The sequence below is a fragment of the Lepisosteus oculatus genome, chromosome 23 (assembly GCF_040954835.1).
Source record: "Lepisosteus oculatus isolate fLepOcu1 chromosome 23, fLepOcu1.hap2, whole genome shotgun sequence".
NCBI classification, from domain to species: Eukaryota; Metazoa; Chordata; class Actinopteri; order Semionotiformes; family Lepisosteidae; genus Lepisosteus; species Lepisosteus oculatus.
The window spans coordinates 8,627,644-8,647,396 of record NC_090718.1 but is presented as its reverse complement, the minus strand read 5'-3'; the positions used below and the strand labels follow the sequence as shown (position 1 = coordinate 8,647,396).

The following is a 19,753-nucleotide window of genomic DNA, read 5'->3' as shown; positions in this document are numbered from 1 at the left end:
CCATTTCCATACTTTTCCTGTTCTTCCCGGCAAGCTAAAATGTTGTTGAATTGTCTTGTTCATTCATACAGTATGCCTGTGAACTGTTGTCCAACAAGGATAACCATAGGCAAAATATACAGTATTATTGTATTACACGCAGCACATTAAAAATTTAAATGAATGCTTTTAAGTGGAAAAGTGGCAATAAGAGCAATACGTACTTCTCTTCATAAACGAAAATATCCAGCTCAAGCGCCTCATTTTCGATTATTCTTTTGACCTGTGCTTGCTCTAAAATTTAATTTGTTCACTTAGCTACAATAGGTTGAGGGATTGTTAAATGCCAGTGATCAAATGCAGGTTAATCAATATAGAGAGGCAGATATTGTTTTTTTCTTTGATGCTCCAGTTCAAGTACAAGAATAATAAGCACAGTAAATGTATATGTGGCATTGTTTTTTAAAGAAAATTCATATAACTAATCTTACTTTCCATTCCAGTGCTAATCATCAATAAGGGTTTTTTGTGACTCTTATATAACAAAACGTGATTGCACTTTTACAGCAGTTTAGTGCAGTGATAGGTTCATGTGATGTACAGTACCTGAAACGCAAGTAGTGTTATTGCATAACATTGCATTGAAAAATGAGCAGATTGTCTGATCTCAGCCAGATCCTTCTCAAAATAAAGAAAGAAGAAGATGTTATGGAATTGTAATGTCTAGATATACCTAAAGAAGCCATGTTGAACTATTTGCTAAATTACTAAATTGTCTGAACTTATGAATAAAAACTATTTTATAGTGAAGGATTATCTTGTCACTCAAGATATGGGTTACAATATATGGTTTAACAGCAGTTATGTTTTAATTGTATGCATCAGACCCCACACTCTCCATTTCTCTCATTGTATTAAAAGATACAGATATGTTTTGCAGTCAACCAAAGGCTATCTGATAATTGAATAAATTGAAGTAGGCATTAGTCAGATCGAGCATCAGTGACAGGTTTCATGGTGCTGTAATGTCTTAGCAGTTGGTTGCAATTGTACCTTCCTCAGATATTTGAAAACTGCTTTGACAAGTTAAGTCCCCTGTGACTATATTGAACGAGTTATTTCTCCCCAACATGCATATTGAAAACCATTGAGAGATGAATAGCCTCTGAATTTGGCACATCTAAACCCAGTGGATTAACACTTTTTAAATCTGTTGGTGGAAGGAATTAGTTCAAGAAATCCCCGGAGTGTTGAGAGATTTGTGAAACATTATTTAGGAGAGTCTTGCATGAGCTGAACACGATAGGATGCTTTGCAAATACAGAGCTTTTTTTTTTTTGGGGGGGGGGCTGTATCAATCATTCCTTATTGTACTTTAATGTGGCTGCTTCTGGCCTCCACTGTAAATACCAGTGCTTGTCTTCTATGTGCTGAAAAGACAACTCGACTGCATAGCTCAGCTCGTACTGCATCTTCACAGACTGCATTAGTCAGTTTTGAATTAATTTGTACAACAGTAACTCGTTCTGTGTTATTTGCATCGATTGTCCTTATTTTGTCTGTTACAAATGCGCATACTTTGAGTCTTCCAGGGCCTTTGTTAATCTTGGCATTTTGTTGGTATTGACAATTTAAGCAAAAGGCCCACAATGCATGAAGAGCACATCTCTCAGCCTGACAGCCTTCATCATGATAATGCACCAGAATTTTATACCATGTCACAAAATGTTACTTGTGATGCCTTTGTATTCCCAGCCATAATGTACCATGCTGAATCATAAAAGCTATAGATCGGCTTTATTCCCACTGCAGGGCTTTGTTTAAAACTGGGAACGCCTTGTCTGCTGTTGGAGTATACAAGGCTAAAATAACCTTCCAGAAGCCAGAAGATCTTTTGTGATTTGCGTTACTGCTGCTTACTAAAAGTCCAGTTTGTATTTTTGAGAAGGAAAGAGAAAAAAAAATTATGTTCTCTGCTTATCCTCAATCCCCGGCTCTTCCTTGAAAAAGGAAGGTCCTTAGTTCAGTGATATTTCTTAATAAAAGACCTGGTTCATGGTTAAGCATAACCAGAAAAAAGTACAAAAATAAAAATTCATCTGCAAGAACTTGCACATTTGCATTGATGTAATTTTCATGCAGTCAAATCTGAAAACAAATAGAAAACACCAATCCATGCACTGCTTCTGCATTATTTTCACTGCAAGTCATATTTTAAAAGACTTGAGCAAAAGCATCTGCAAGGGGGAACAAAAAATGTTTGAATGTCTCAATGCTTCACTTAATACAAATTCTGATATTCAGCACTAGAGTGGATCTATTTTGTTCTGAAGTGTTTCACCATGAAATGTCACTTATTTTGCAAAGTGCTAGCTAGACTGAGAATAGTTGTTTCTTAATGTGTGCTGTCTCATTTTGAAAGCTAATTTCGTTATATGAGCTTGTAGTCATCTTTCATTGATAATACACTGTGACTGTGCAATCTGTGTCCTATAGAGTAACCTGAGGCTATGTTGTATAGTATTGTTTTTGTTGTTGATTCAGAGACTTCAGGAAATGTTTATATACTGTAGAGTTCAGATTGAAAACCTTGTGATCTTCTTTCCTCTATAATGTTGCTATAGAAATTACTTACAAAGCTGCCAAGAACTCATACAGTTTGTTTATCGCACTACAAATGATTTCATCCCAGTTCCAGTTTATTATTATCCAGGCTGGTTATCTGACTGAACATTAATGATCAAATATTTAGGTTTTAATGGTATCTTTTTTCTGAATGTTACCATTCATAATACTACACTGAAGAAAAATCCAGGTGTGTTCACTGCTGCTTAGAGATGTCATGGCCCTGTTTTATGACCATCCTCTTGCACTTCCAGCAATTTACAGTGCTCTAAGAAATGAACTACACTTCATGTCTCTCGAATTTTGAAAACTTTTAAACCCAACATGTCTGTAATCTTCTTTTCATGCACAAAAGTTCTACATTATTCATTTTACAGTTTGGCACTATGTCGTAAAAGGAAACAATTCTTCCTCTGACAAGTTTACCCATCTGATATCCATCTATTATGCCATTCTTCAATCTGCAGATGTAGAAAGTCTTCAGTCTTTCCTCAAGGCCCATGTTGATTCTACAGCAGACCTTTAAAATTCCTGATGCTTTAGTGTTCACAGAAGGACATCTCTTCAAAATAATTGTCCTGCATCTGTAGACTTAGTCCAAGGGTATTCATATTATTTTCTTGTTAAATGTATTTTTAACATTGCATTCCATCTTTTAGATCACAGAATAGCTCTTCACAGATAAATACATATTCTTCAAATTACATTACATGATGTCAGTGTGGACATGAATAAACCTTGCGAAATTTTAAAATATACAGTAAAGGCCTTACTCTTAGTAGCATTATCATCAAAGACTTAACAAAGACTCGGTTTAATTCTTTTATGATTGACCCATTTACTTAATTAAACTTTTACTTTTTCAAAATCCGTAGGACTGTGAATTTCAGGACTCATATTTCACAAATATCTAAAGTGAATGATAAAAAGGCAATTGGCATTTTATTTCCAAAGGTTTTGGGAGTGCAGAAAAGATTTTGAAAATTTGTAGGTTATAAACCAGTTAATTTAACCATTAAAATTAATCCTCAGATTAAAAATAAAATTAAATTAGTTTTAAAAATGATTCAGAAGGTACATTAGAGATTTAATACTTGAATGCTTTTCAAGAAGAGTTACTTTGTAATTTACAGATAACTTGCCACATCATTGCTTTGCTTGTGTCTTAAAAAAAGTCATTGATCCTTCAGTCATATCAAAGAAATTTATCAGGCTGGTCTCTCACTGTCTGGAGTCTAGGCATTTGATCAGTTTTTCTCATTAAAAATGCATTTTGTTGTTTCGCGACGGTCCACCCCATCAATTGCAAATACAAAGTGCAGTTTTGGGGGAAAGAAGATGAGTCAGTTGCACAGACTTTAAAAACAAATCCTTTAACTGATCCGCAGTTCATTTGTACTGAAGGGTTAAACAGTTAAAAATAATTTTTTCAGATATTTCAAATTATAACCCCGGATGCCAATCTTTGTGCCACGAACCCACACAGCGAGCCGGGGCTGTTCTATACAATCCCCACTAAAGTAAGTTTAGAACTTTTGCTTCTAACCTTTTAATTAAATGACAACACAGTGGGTTACACTGAAGCATGGGTCCAGACCACCACCAGTGCCTGTATTCTTCAGAGCTCGATCCTGCAGTCAAGCCATCCATGTTCAGAATACTCGAATATGGCCACACAGCTGGGTGACAAAAGATAAGCCACATCTTTAAGCCAAAAATAAATTAAAAAAAAACTTTTATTTTTTCCAAATGGATGCGCAGAAATTGGAGGCATCAAGCAGACTGCAATCATCTCTCCTGTCATCACCAGTCATCCTTGTTCTGGTTGCATGTATTGTGCCTTAAGTAATCTCGTTGAAATAAGTCCACTCCTCTATTAACACGAAAGTTCAGGCCTCTTAATATTCTTTGACAGCTATATATATATATTTCCATATAAATGAAGGTTTATTGCCTCAGACCTCTTTTTACTAATAACTGCTCCTGCTTCTTACTTTCTGTCATTCTTGACTGAAATTGGACCAGTGATAACCAAAGATCTAGAGATTCTGATCTGCACTGTTGGGATTTAATGTAAATTATCCCCTGATTTTTAACCATTCATGATCCCAGTCCAGCATGTTCAAAGAACAGCTTATACTGTATACAGTAAGAGCTTGATGTTCTAAAACAGTATTGCCTGTTATAATCTTATGTTTTCTTTCTCTGTTTATTTGCTACCATTTCCTTAATAATGTTTTCCCTAGATTGTGATTTAGTTTTATCCCTTTTCTTTTAAGGGGGTAAGTGAAATCTGCTATCTCAAATGTTTTATCCATCTGCCACCCTCTAAAGAAAAGGGACATTTCCACTCTTAAGTGCACTGTGCGAGGACAGTTCTTTTCATTTTAAAAGTGTATCACTAGACTGACAGATTTACCAATTTCTGCAACAGCATCTGATGAAACACAATTCGGTGTGAGACAAGGAAATGAAAGATTATAGATTTCTGGAATCCCGAAGGGAGATTTGTTTAAAAGGCGTCGTGAAATAGGGTCACCATTGTTAGCAGATCTTTCCCTTTCTTGACTTGAGAAGTCTCCCCCTTTTGTTTTTTTCAGAATTCCTAGCTTTGTAACAATGACATGATGCTCATCTGTTTAACTTTATTTGGATTTTTCAACGAACGATCTGGCCTTTCAAATTCCCTGGTCTCCTTTAACTCAAGTAATGTTGAAGTTGTTGTTTATGCTCATTTCTAATATGGAACAAATATTTAGAGGTGATCTTGGTGTATAACACTTAGCTAGTCATTTACTGGAAATGTAAGGAAATTGCACAACTTCCTCTTAGGGGAGAAAACTGTACCATAATTCTAAATTGAAGCCTTATACATAAATAAGGAGAGAAAGGGACCATGGATATTAGGCTCTGGCAATTTGTACTATAAATCACTTAATGAATTATTAATACTTACCAGTCTATTGCTAAACTCTAAAAAATGATAACACTTTTGAAAAAAAAGTGTAGACTGGTACCAAACACTTTAGTTTTTTTGCCACAGCTTTATAAATTAACTAATAAGGAAGAGATGACAGATGTTTAAACATTTGTTATCTGCCTATTATTTTATTTCAGGAGCTGAAGATGTTATAAATGTAGGATTGGAATTTTTGGATTACTCATGCCAGGGGAAATTATATACATTAACTAGAGAAGGTTCTTCATAGCATTTCTAGGTACCAACTGCTGTCTGTGTCATTTCCTTCCGAAAATCAATCATAAATGTAATATTTCAAACTAGCTGTGATATTCTGTCCCCATGCCTGCAGAGCCTCTGAATGTGTGAAGGAATAAAGCTGTTGTCAAGTGCCTTGGACACAAAATAAAGCAGAGCAATGTGAATAATAAGAATAGTGAAGTTGTGTTTTATCTGTAAATGAAGTAGATATTTTCCTAGAAATCAGAACTTGGTTTTTCCTACTGACTGCTTAGTGTGCTTGTTTTGGGTTATCATCAACTTAAAATATGAAGAAGGTGTTTAAGTGTGCTTCTAGTTTACATGACCAAAGTGCTTCTAAGACAATACCTAACTTATTCTTAAAAAACATGTGTTGGTAAGCACATGCATTTGCAAACATTTCTTACATTACCCACATCAACAAGAAGGGTGATCTTTTATAAAATATTGTAATAAGCCATCTATAATTTGGACTGAAATAGCCACTTTAACTTTAATTGCTGCCTTTTACATTTTTTCCCCAAATTTTGTCATTCTACTTAGAAAGAATTTCAGTTGCTTTCAAACATATCTTAACCTGTGTTCTTTCTGTAACCTAGATTTAAACATTGTTTTCTATTTGTGTTTTCTATGTATGGCATTTTAATATAACCTTTTTATTCAGCTTTAATATCCAGTTTCCAGCTAAAAATGGTGTCTCAGTTGGTGGGATGTAAATACAAAATAAACGCATACACATATATAATTTGAAATTTATTGATAATTGGAATACCCAAACTGAAGACTTCTGTGGATAAGATTACAGGCAATGCAGACCTAAAGAGGAAAAAGGGAAATCTGTTGCTAGATTAGGTGTTCAACTAAAATATTGAATATTCGGAGGGAGCACCTTCGTCTGCAATTACAGCTGTAACTTTGCACACCAGCTTGGTGCATTTGTTGCCTGCTTTTTGGGGATAGCTTGTGAATTGCAGTTTCAAAGTTTCACAACATGATTCTAGACAGGACTTTGATGGGCCACGCAAGGGCATTTATTTTCTTATTTTTGAGTCACTCCAGTTGAGCGTTGTGCTTTGGATCGTTGACCTGCTGAAAGTTTACCTTTTGCCCCCCGTTTTAAGTTTTAACTAGACTGATATGTAGGCTTTCGTCTAGGGTTTGGCACTTCTGTGCTGAACCCATGTTCTGGGAAGGCTGGGAAGGGGGGGCATCCTCATATCGAGATGCTGCCGCCACCATGCTTGACTGCAGCGATGTCTTTGACTGCAAGATGTGCTCAGTTGGGTCTGCACTAAACACCCTGTAACTCTTGGCATTTAGACTGAAAAGTTCTCTATATCATCTCATCCAACAGTATGACCCTTTGCCGTGTTTATTCAGTACCACTCAGGTATATTGTTGTAAACTCTGTGCAGGATTTGAAAAAACCTATGCTCCTTCTTGCCACCCTGCCATAAAGACTGTTCTGGATACAGTTGACTGAATCTTCCACCTCAGCCATTGAACTCTGTGGCTCTTGCGAATTTTCATCGCTATCCCACACCAGATCTCTCTTTGCCTGTCTGCTCAGTTTGGAGGGCCAGCTTGATCATGCCAGTGTCTCTTTGATGCGATACACCTTCCATTTCTAGATGTTTAAGTCTGTGCTCACAGACATATTCAGAAGCTTCTCCTCTTTGCTCTCTCGATCTGTGCTTTTCATATACTTTATCGCTGACTTGTTTTGAAAGCTCCAAAGCCTTCATGATTTGTTCTTCACTTGAAATTCCCTGCCGGACCAAGGGACTTCATAGAGACAGATTATTTTATTCAAAAATCATTCAATAACCATTGTTCTTGTCTGTAGAGGCCACTCAACTAATTGTGCACCTAAATTGAGGTTTTACACAGGTTTGAATACTAACAGTATGCAGTCTTGACTTCTCCATGTTTCTTTCATATTAACTGTCTGCTTTTTATTTTTGCTTTTTGCCTTGAATATGTGGAGCAGGTTGTCCGCATAAGAAATATGACTTGCTACTTCAAAGAGGCATGACCGCAAGCTTTAAAGGAACCAAATTTGAAAACTATGCAAGAGGCTTCTTCCTCTCAAGTGTCCAATTCACCTATTGAATTAATTTCTGCACAAGTTACCTTAGATATGCAGATTTATTTCCAAAGACTTATTCTTCTGCCAGGACAGTGAGGTAGTGCACCATTGTTATACTGATAAAAGACATTAAGTGTTCAGAGTTACAGATTTAAATAAATCGGTGTATCTACAATTGAATCCGTGGTTCACTTAGTATTATGGACTTTAAAAATTCGGCTGATTTTTTTTCTTTAAGGGGACATTATTGTAATTTTTAATTCTTTTTTTTTAATTTTCCTTTCCATTAAACTCTATCCTCAGTGACCCCAATCACAAGTGTGGTTTTCTCTTCCCGAGAGCTGAAATGTCAAGTTATCTTGCCATGCCTATGGATTCAGGGAAGAAGCTAAATCTCCCTTGTTAAAGAGAAGGTGGGGGGAATGTGTTGCCACCTTCCCAGGAACGAGAGGTTGTTTTTTTTTACCTGGGTCCGTTCTGTCCCTCCTTCCTTCACCTCGGCTGCTGACAGATTACAGTAGAATCGATTACCAGCATCGGGTGGCCTTGCTCCTTCAAAAGGCACATAATGCATCTTCACAGAATTTTGGCCATCAATATCAGCTTAATAGAATGACAGCAACGACATCTAATCACAGCAGTGCTGACAGCCCATAAATCCTTGGCTAATGTGGCTCAAGTACAGTAGCATATGGACGGGCGCAGATATTCTATAAATAGTGTCGGCAGGACTGAATGTTCTGCAACTTTTGTAAATGATCTTATTGTCCCTGTGCATTCTAGTGCATACAACAGGAATGTGTAACCCTTTCTATTCTCCAACCTGTCTGCGTTGTGAAATAGCTCCTTAAACCTCCCTTGTTATGGATTGCTCCTTCCTGGGAGACAGCGACGCTGCCATGCTGAGATAAAATACATTGCCCTAATGCATTTATCCTGGATTCATGCTCGAGTGCTTGCTCGCAATGTTAGAGCTGTTTACGAACTTTATGATGAATGTATTTTAATCGCGCAGCATAATGCAAAAAAAAAAAGTTCAAAATTGGCAGCCAGTGATCAAAAGCTCTCATCCAAAAATACATCTTCTTAAATGTATGTCTTATGTATTGGCACACTGGAAAACGCTGTGGGAAAGAGTTAAAATAAATGTTCTTTTTTTCCCCACTCCCTAATTCTTTTTTAATGTGGCACACATATCATGTCATATTTAATTGCCTGTAGGCAGCTCCTTTCAGATTTAATCAAAACATTAATACTTTTGAACCCTGTCTATAAAGAGAGAGAAAAAAAATGTGGTTAAATAAAAAGTTCCCATTTTTGAAATGAGCAACGCATGCTTTCTTTGGGTAGAATATTATGCACGAGTGCAGTGTCGCAAACCTTAATAAAGCAAACTCAGCCTGCTTCAGGGCTGCCAGCTGGGATGTATTCTAGGGAGACTGGAGATCACTTGTTGAAGCTTCAGTAATAAAATAGGAAGCATCACTCTGCTGGTACAGAACTGTTGCTTAACATTGCACTTCGTAAACCCATCCTCTTAAGGACGCTCCAGCCCTTTCAAGTTCCCCTTAAAGGCCAGACGCCTACTCTGTTCCGGGCTCTGCATTGGTTTCCGTACCAGCGCCTGGTCCCGTCAAGCTTTTAAGTTCCTGTTCCTGCCGGTTCCAACCCGGTTCCCGTTTTTATTCTGTTAGTCTTGGATGGACCACCCGGTTTTGGATTTTCGCCTTCTCTTGGATTCCCCCTTGGACTTATTTCTGGTTTGTTTGCCTTGGCCACACCTTCCCCAAACACCAGGCCCCTGTTTTCATTCCCGACTCCCGCATGCTTTTTCCCCGTGTTTTCCTCACTCTACCCCGGATCGTGTCGTCTGCATAGGGTCCTAAAAGAACACTTTCGTTACAGGAGGCTGTTCACCAGCTCAGTTGGTGCAAGCACCTCAAAATTGACCAGCCCATCCACTGCTCCTGCACAACACCTGCTTTCGTGAGCGCAAAACCGGAAGTTCACTCAGTTCAAAACAGGCAGGGCAGATACTGTTGGATGACCTACCCTGAATAAAATTGAGTATGTCCTTCCACCTGTGCGTCTCAGTTTCTGAAATTGAAAGGTTTGACAAGACAAACCAACCTACAGACGTCTTTCAGGGCTAAAGAGTTTTCTTCTAATGCCTTTGGTGTTTTACTCTAATTAACCCCCGCTATGAATTAACTGTTCTTCTGCGCCCTTTGGATGTCACATACACAGTGAGTCTTTGAGGTGTGAATGTGGTACAGTGGCACAGAAGTTTGTTAATAGAGCACATGCATGCTGACCCGCAGTTAATGTGCTTCTCTCATTGGGGCAGGAGGCACCTTCTTCTTGAAATAACTCATGCATAATGCATTTCTGTGGTCAAAACCGGTAGCTTAACCTTGGGTGTAAAGTGCAGGCATCAACACAAACAGTTCTTGCAAGGTGGAGATGGCTTCAATGAGACACCGGGGATTTCGCAACACAGAATTATTCTTCTCAGCCCTGCATTTACTTAACACGGGTGGACCTTTCCCTTGGCATGTGTTCGGAGCTTGTGATTCCCAGGCTGGCCTGGGGGCCAGCAGGCACTCAGAACTAGTTAGCGGCTCAGCCTGTGCCCTGACGTGAATTCTTAAAAAGAAACATCAAGGATCTTTTCTCAGTTTCCCTGTTGGTATTCCAGGCACACAGCATTGATGAGAAATGTATACTCAGAACTGCATACTGTCCATACCAGAACCTAGCTGGCCACCGGACTTTTTTAAGACTAATAATAACTCACAGGTTATTATTGTTGTTCTTGTACATGTTGTGGGGATGATTATTATTAGCAGCAGCAGTGGAAGGAGGTGCATTTATTAGTTCATTTATCTTTCTGCATCAGAGGGCGTGCAAGTCGAGAAAAGTAATTAAAGAAGAACATCTTGCCACAGATGTGATTCTGGATGGCTTAAAGGCCAGTATACTCAAATGTTTTTAGTGCAAAAGTTTTATTTTAAATAATTCCCCTCCAATTGGATGCAAATCTTTCAAAGGAAAGATTCTACTATCTACCAGACAGTCAACCCAGGGTTATATTTTTATGTTAAATGTTACTTAAACACAGGCATGCTCTCTGTGACAAACATGCCATAGCTGTGTTCAGATGAGGTCTGAAGTTGAAGACAGTTCAATGGGTGTAGCAATACAAAATTTTAAGGTTCATGTTTGGAGCCTTATGATTTTGAATTTGATATTGCATTACCAGTATATTGCATTATATAACTGTGCTTGCTAATTTTGACAATTACTTTTTGTCAACCATCTGACAACTCCAATAGAGAATGGATTTGAATTAAGACTTGTGACATTTTACATTACTTGTAATTATAATCACTCATCTAAGCAGTACCTCTTGCAGAATTTGTAGTTTAATCATGTAACTTAAGTCTACATTCTGTTTTTGCTTCACAGAGTTGCTTTAAATGAGTGAGGCTGTCTCATCATCACAGAAAAAAATATACATGTATGGTCTTGGGTAACTTTCATGTTTACTGTATTTGATTGTTAATTACTGTGGTTCATTAATCTTAATTAACTAATACTGTATATCTTGCCCATCATTTAAATATTCCTAAATCCACATTGCCAAAACAAATTGAAAACTACCTTTGCAAGTGAACAGAACATTTTATTTTTCATGAGAACGTTTGGTTTAACTTTGCAAGAAACATTGCAATACCTTTTCAACATGAACTGACCAAACATCAAATGGTTTGATTAGCTAAACAAAACTGTTCAAAAACATCATAAACATCATTTTTTCTGAACATGTCCTAAATTATAATCTCAAGACACATATATTTATAATGCTTACCTGAAGAAGGCCCCACGGCCGAAATGTTGTGTTTTCTTTCTTCTTTTTTCAGCATGGAATAAACCTATTACTTATATTTATAATGGTTTGCTTTATAAGTTTCTCAAGAAGAAGGAAGCTCTTAGAAGTTAAAAAAGATTCATTATCCCTTTATCACTGGAGTTTTTTGTTATATTGTTATATTTTTACTTTGAAAACATTGCAGTGCATTATTCAAATTAATCATCCTATGCAGGAAAATGAAAATAAAATGCTTATGTTTAAAAATGCTATTTATCTTTAAAGTACAGCAGAATCACTGCAGAAAAGTCAGATCATTTCTTTGAAGATTGAGGTTGTTCACTCTTAATGTCACTGCTTGCCTGGTTCTACAGCAGGTAAAAATACAAGTCTAGGAATATGTTATAATCAGTGTCAGCATACTGTAATTGCAATTTGGCATATCCTGAAGGCACAATAGTTCTTCTTTTCACAATCCTGACCTCACAACATGGATTATGACAGTCTTCCGTCTCCACAGTAGTGTGTTGGGGAAAATACTGCTCACCTGCAAAATAAGTATGGTGACAGGTGAATGATTACAAATACCCCTGAAAGTCATGCTTTATTTGTTTTATTGAGTTCGGTGTTTGAAACATGCAGTTATGTTACTGGTAGTTTTGTGTGGTCGCTCATTAACACATATTGTGTTTTAAATGGTCTTTGACTTTTCTGTGTTCTTTGATCTTTCCCTTTCTGCTGAGCACACCTACCGTAGTGTAAATTCACTTATTTGTAGTGTACAGTTTTACTGACATGTTCCATCTCAAGCACTGATCATGAAAAGCTGGTACAACATAGCGCATATGCACGATTTGCAAATAAATGTGCATATTTAATCAGTTCCTAAACGAAGGATAAATTCTCCTAACTTTTTAGTGCAGATCTGATTGATGGATGAAGGCACAGTCACGCCTGCTTGATATACTGTAGTTTACCTGACCTAACTAGCAGGGATAATCCGGCAGTGGTTTGTACAGGGAAGGAAAGGGAATTAAAAAGAAACACATTATCAATAGCTCGTGACCACTGTGTTTTTAAGACAGAAATAAATATAAACATATTTAAATATAAAAAAATATGTGGGACAGCATGGTGGGTTGGAAGACATATCCCATCCATCCAAAGGTAAAACATTGTGTGATTGCAGTCTCTTTTTGATTCCTGTGATTCCAAAATTAATTATTATATTACATTGTATTGTATTACAATAAAAACTCTTGTTTACATCTTGCCTTTCTTCTTTTTTTTTTTTCCTTCTCTGCTGTCTCATCGTTGACGTAGGAGCTGCGCAGAACATCCCAGGTAGAGAAAAAGAAAACAACTTGTATTGTCCTGTGTCTTCGTGTGTGCTCATGCTTTGTGTTTGTTCCACACACCTGTGGAAACCATTGGTTTAAGTCTAGCTGGTGGTTAACTATCTAACTCCTGAGCCTTGAGAGAGCCTGGCCAATCATTTTGTTTTGAATTCAGTTTGGGTGACAGAGGTTGTTGTTTTCGACAAAAGCACATGTTGGAAAGGGGAAATGGTGCTTGAAAATGAGAGGGGTAAGGATCATATGCCTCAGTAACACTGCCTCTCTTTCCCCTGCCGACAACAGGCAATGTTAAATTCTAATTTTGTGAGCAGACAAATTAATATCATAGTTGACCAGGCAATCAATTTGCAGACACAGGCCATTATTTGGATCTTTGTGTCTTTTTATACATTTTTTTTGTTTATCTTGGCATTTTAGGGTTACTGTTCACTGTTTCAGTAGCTTTTTAGAAAGTGCCTGGACTTGCCTTTGAAATCATCAGCCTGCAGTGTGTTTGGCCTTTTACCTCTTTTTTTTTAAATGATAAGAAAAAGGAATGTATAGTCAGATGGGATTTATTGGCTGGATTAATGCAAAGGCGGCAGGGAAGGGTTAAACCTTTATTTAACGCATCTGCTTTAGAGCAGAATCATTAGGCGAGGCATTTTTTTGTTGATTAAAAAACTCTAATGGTTATATTTGAGGAGCACATCTACTATAATTGCCCTTATAGGTAACAAAACACTGACACTGAGGATTATTAATTGGGTTCTTGTGTTGTTTTTATTATTATTCAAGTTCGGTATATTTGAGAATGCTTGCTAAGTAAATGGAGGCACAACAATGTGAAGCACTGTCAAAGCTCTGTAATTATACATTTCTTATAATTACAAAATCCTTGTTGTAAGAAATAAAACACAGTGCCACCAGCAGATTCAGCCATGACAGCCTGCAGGCTTAGCAGAGGTTTTAGTCTGTAATGGGCGAGAAACCACTGCATAAATTCAATTAATTTGATTTTTTTTTCCAATATAGAATGTTTGTTTAGTCATCAGTGCATTTTAGCAATAGAACATTTATCACAGGCAGGTTAAATTGCCAAGAAAAACGAAGAACAGATGGCAGCTTGTGAACTCGAGACATAAGTCTCTCGTAAGGTGAACTTACTTTTAATCCTGTCCTGGCTGCGATGTGAGTTCTATACTGTACGTACATTAATTTCCAGTACTTGTCTTTCTGTGGTTTTTAATACTTAAGCATCTTCCTGGACGATTCATGACTACATATACCATGTAATAGATAAGAGATTTTAGATAATATTTGTCTTATTGCTTGTTGTTTTTTAATGATGAATTTTAGGTTTTCCCTTTTATGTTGATATTTTATGTTGACATTTTTTTTCTTTTCAATCACATTTTACATCGTTACCGTTTTTACTTTGATTCCCTCCTATGCCTCTTTGTTTTTGGGGATTTCCTATTGCTATTATTATTATTATTATTATTATTATTATTATTATTATTATTATTATTATCTTTTATGTTAGTCTATGCTCACTCTGTAAAGCATTTTGCACTTGTTTCCATACATTTGAATGTATGAAAGGTGCTATATAAAGAAAGTTCATATATTACAAACTTTATTATTAAAGTTATTAATAAAAAATGAAGTTTGGTTCACTTAAATACATTATTCAATATTTTATTATTTTTTAATTTAATGTATTCAGTAAAACATATTGACTTCTTTGGACTTCGAACACAAGACCTTTCCGTATTCTTTTGTGTTTGGTTACAGTAAACACCTGTATAGCAGTATAAGTACAGAGGTGTAACACTATGTCGTTATCATAAAGAGGAAATAACCCAGCTTGAAACACCTACTGTATGACCTGGCATTTGACTTGGTTTTGGACATTGTTGAAAAATAGCTTCCCCACTCTTACGGAGGGGGAAACATTCAACATGGCATGAAACAGTCTGAAAATAGAAATCAAGGTCCCGGATATAAAAAACCTTTAACACAAAAATATTTATATTATGTCAGTGCACAACTCATCCTCAAGAAATGGTTTTTCAAACCTGTAATGTGGGAAGCACCGTCATGCCCAGATATTCCTTTAAAAAAGGCTGCAGTATTTAGTTTAAATCTGTTTTTTCTCTTTGTGTCCATTGGATTATACCCCACTTTCATCTAAACACAGCGTACATCACTTAAAAACATGGCAGCTTACTCAGAGAATTGAATATTATCAGAATTAAGACACACGTAAGATCTCTTTTGATCAAATGGAAATGAAAATCTGTGACTCCTATATCCATACTTTAGCACTTTTTTTTTTACTTTCCCTCAGGCTTGGCCTCCAAATTTTGCAAATCCCCTGTTAATTATGATAGAGAGGGCTTGCTTCTGGCCACAGTGGCTGGGTTTGGCATTAAGAAACTTGTAGTCCCTGTATCCTTTTCAACTTTCATGCTTCTTTCATGTAAGAAGAAGGGAAAAAAGTTCAAAGTGAAAGGATTTATGGAATTGCCAACTTTAAAGGTGCCCTTCTTGAGGAAAAAAAAAGCTTTCTGATCACAATACAAATGCAAGACTTAAACTTAACATCTCACCTCCTCTGCTTGTGTAATTGGATTAGTGTTTTTCTTTGTTGCACTTACTGTACATTCCGACGACGATTTTCTGATTTTCACTCCTATGGCTTTGGTCTGCTTTTGAGATCACACACTTCCACTTTCTACAAGATTCAATAACCAGCTTATGCTGTCAGGGCTGCAAAGGAAATGTTAGCTGAAATATGTACGTAGTTCACTTGCAGACAGGACGAGGAATTAGGGGAAATGTGTTCGGAAGCAGCCCGTACCCAGCTATTGCATTCTGACACCAGGGATTAATAGCTATAGCCTTTTCCATCTGCAGCCAATCATGAAAAACGATGCTGAGGCAATCTGTAATGTTTACTGTAGTTGCAAAAGAGCCCAAGCTTGGCAAATGGGTTCTGTAGGCCTTTGATCCGATTGTTAATTTACTACCAAGTTAGTGGGCCTTAATTGGAATTGAACTTAAGAGGAAATTCCCAAGGGGCATTGGATGGAGCCCAAACTTTTCAATATGTGTGCTATGTTCCGCTTGGCTTATCCTCGGCGGTACCCAGAATTTTCTGCCTAATATATTTGGAAAATGTCCTTAGTTTTAAGCTCACTGCAGTTTTCCATTTCAGTGTGTTTTATCGTGAGTGTGAGTAATATTTGGAGAAGTGACACGAGCACGCTTGTTTCAGGTGTTTAGTAGTGCGTTGTACCGTAGCTGGTCATTCAGAAACAATAGTTGCGAACTCTGAGACTTCTTTGTTAAGGTAATACTATCTTAGGTGCTCTTAGCATTCTGTCCCAACAAAAGGCAAAAGGCAAAAGGCAGGAAACAAATAATGTGGAGGTTGCAAATTCCCTTCAGAATGTGTTTCTCAGTATACAGTGATTTTCAGTTTTGAAAGAATGTCACACCTGCTGTTTTCATCAATGTCTTCCCAGAGATAACCAGACCCTTAAGCAGGAATTAGCCGCAGAACATCCCTAAAAAGTATATTGTTAAATGAAATTGTTATAATATACACTACAAAAATGCTCCTTATTGTGGCATCTTATGATCTAAAAGCATAGGCTGCATTTTTTATGAAAAACAAAATTAGATGCACATAAATGGCTTCTTTACTAACTGAGCAGTTTGTGTTGAACTCAGTTGAAGAAAAGTACATTTCAGTTTGTTGGAAGGGGAGAAGAGTTTCTCACTTGTTTATAGGGGGACACATCGAAGATCAGGGCACAAGCAGATCTATCTGTCATCTGTAGGATATTTTTTCCCAGATGCTTTCGTTAGAGAAGGAAATTTACACTATATCCATGGAAGACATTTGGACCTTCAGAGATGCTTCACAAATGTTGCATCGTTTCATTTTTGGATTTATTTTGATGGGTTTAGGTAATGTATTAGCCAGTATTTATATAAATTCTGATGTACGAATTTTTAAATAATCATTAGATGTTAAGAATACATACAGTATGAACTTCAAATGAGCAACATTTTAAAAGATTAATACAAATATGTTCTCATACTGAACATTTTAATATTGTATCCAATTCCAGCATTCTAGTCTTTGGATAGTTGGCAGTTTGGAGCAAAGTAACTAGTATAGTGGAACTAGAGAAGCAGTAGTGCATAATTCAGGGGTTTTGTTAGGAAATGATATCATTACAGACTGCCTATTCACGTTCTTCCTTCAGACGATAAGCCAGGATTGGAGCAGCACAATGGGAGACAGAGGTAATTTATTTAGGCTTGGCTGTACTACAAAAGTCTGCACTTGGGAAGAAAAAAAAAAGCAGGAGGGCAAAAGAGAAGAACATACTGAGTTGAAAATAGCTGCCTTTTAAAATGCACGTCCATTAGCTGAATCATTTTTCCCCTAAGTGTGCAGGCATCTCACTGTACGCTGATGAAAACTGACAATGCGATCTCTTATTAGCTTTGAAATTGTTTTCTATGTCTGGGATTTTTTTTTAATTGATTTGCGTTATTCACTATTCTTTATATGTATAAAATAAAACAAAAAAACATGAACCGCAACACCTGCAGTACTTCAGAGATAGTCGACCGTCTGTTCTCCTAATGGGTTTTTTTTGTGCTGCGCTCTATGTAAGTTCTGCTTAGGCTTGTTTATCCAGCACAGCGGAGAAAAAAAAAACGAAGAGCTCCTGAAATAGATTTCAGAGTGAGAGTGCATGATGGCGTGCCCTCTGGTGCCGGGCTTCACTACTGCAACCTTTTTGATGCATAAATCATTAACTGGCGATCTCCACAGCATTCAGCTGATTTCAGCTTTTCTGTGTTACTCCTGCCTGCACCCAGTCGAATGCTGCCTACACAACGTGCAGCGAGGAAAAAAAAAGTGCAAGTTCAGCCTGAATTATGTTCTCTATCTGTTTTGCCCTTCATTAGCATTGTTTTTTTTTTTTAATTTGCTGAGAGGCTTTTTCTTTCTTATGGGAACAGCCTAGACAAGAGACAATAGCTTTTCAGGGATTTGTTCTGGTATACTTTCAAAGAGGCGTAGGAGGTCAGCTTATAAATGCTGTCACATAATCTGCATGTAAAACAAGGCAGTATTGTTCTTAATTAAATACAGTAAAGCTTAAATACTCTCCGGGGTATCATGTAGCAGTTTTTAGGTTTATAGTTTTTTTTCTAGCATTTCATTTGTTGAGTTGTTATTGGTTTTGTCCTATTCTACACTGGGTACTGTATCTTCCATGGTGCTTCATATGCTGTAATTTTCCTTCCCAAGCACAACTTTTTTTTTTACTCTCTTTTATTTTTCTGAATGAGACACATTCAGTCAAACAACATTCGTAATGAGGAAGGTACAGTAATCGTTACTCCGTACCAAACCTTCTTAAGAGAGTTGCACAGTTTCTGTAAGAGAGTTTTTGTCTAACTCTGGAAAAGTAGACCCCATCACCACAAAAGCACACAGAATTGTGAAAACATGTTCCGATTGTCAAAGGGTGCTTCACCCAGGAATACAGTAAATTGTAATCCCTCTTTATGATAAAGGATTCTAGAGTTGTGGGGTTGAGGTGTGAACCCCTAGACCACAGTGCTACCCTACAAAATGTAATAGACAGGAATGAACACATAAGTGATGCAAGAAAATGTGAATAGACTGGTGCAGAGTGTATGTATCTCCTTAGTTATGACTATAAACAAAAGAAAAAGATTGGAACAGGAAAAAACACGTGGATCTATTTCTGTTTGAAAAGGGTAGGTGCTTCTCTTGTGTTCATACAAATTTCAACATCTGTCAGAAATCATGTTAGTGTGCAAGAAGTTATCTGAAAGTAAAAAAAAAAATAATCGCATAAAGACAGATCACATTTACATTACACCCACGTCTCAGGCAGATATAGAACCCATTCTGAAACGATGTAAGTTCTGTTATTTAGATCTGTGAGACAGACTATATGACTATTGGGTGTTTTAAGCACCACGCTCAGTGTAAAAATACATTTTAAAAAAAACATAAGTAGTTTTTCTTTCATGTTTACATCTTTGAGAAAAACCAGACATTGCCAGAGACGGCAGTCTAACAGTGGGTATGTAATTAATCAGCAGAGTCATGTCAATAAGATTTCCCTCAGTTCAATAATGTATCAGATTAGAAACAACTTAGCCTTAGGGATTTTTTTTCCTCTTTTTTCAAAGGCCTGACATTCTTTTTTTGTTTTGTTCCTCTGTCAGCCTGATGTAAAATGCAATGCTTTATCCATAAATACAAGTACCCAGTCGTAGAATGCAAACTGTGGATGAAGAAAATGGCTTGAGAAACTTCATCTGGTTAAAATGTTTCAGCTGTTCTCTTCTTTGTTGACTAATGAAGATCTTTTTTAGAGTGTTTTGGCACTTTGATTCCTATGTTTGTACCAACCAAGATGTGTTTCCTACTGGCAGATGTAGAGGGTGATAAATAATTAAGACTTTTAGTGCTCCCATCACTCACAATTCATAAGGAATGAATATGCAATGTAATGAAACATTTGTGTAAGTCTTCGGCGGAAAATGTGGAGCGCCTAACA

The 19,753-nt window shown here is 36.9% G+C and overlaps 1 protein-coding gene across 4 annotated transcripts in view; it reads left to right on the top strand.

Annotated features, from left to right (window-relative positions):
* cadm1a (cell adhesion molecule 1a) overlaps positions 1 to 19,753 on the top strand; it is a 317,702-nt gene that overhangs the window by 210,236 nt on the left and 87,713 nt on the right. For all 4 annotated transcript variants that reach the window (XM_069182597.1, XM_069182600.1, XM_069182599.1 and 1 more), the window contains exon 2: positions 13,108 to 13,128. In XM_069182597.1, the coding sequence (XP_069038698.1) occupies positions 13,108 to 13,128 (21 nt within the window). The remainder of the gene's footprint in view (positions 1 to 13,107; positions 13,129 to 19,753) is intronic.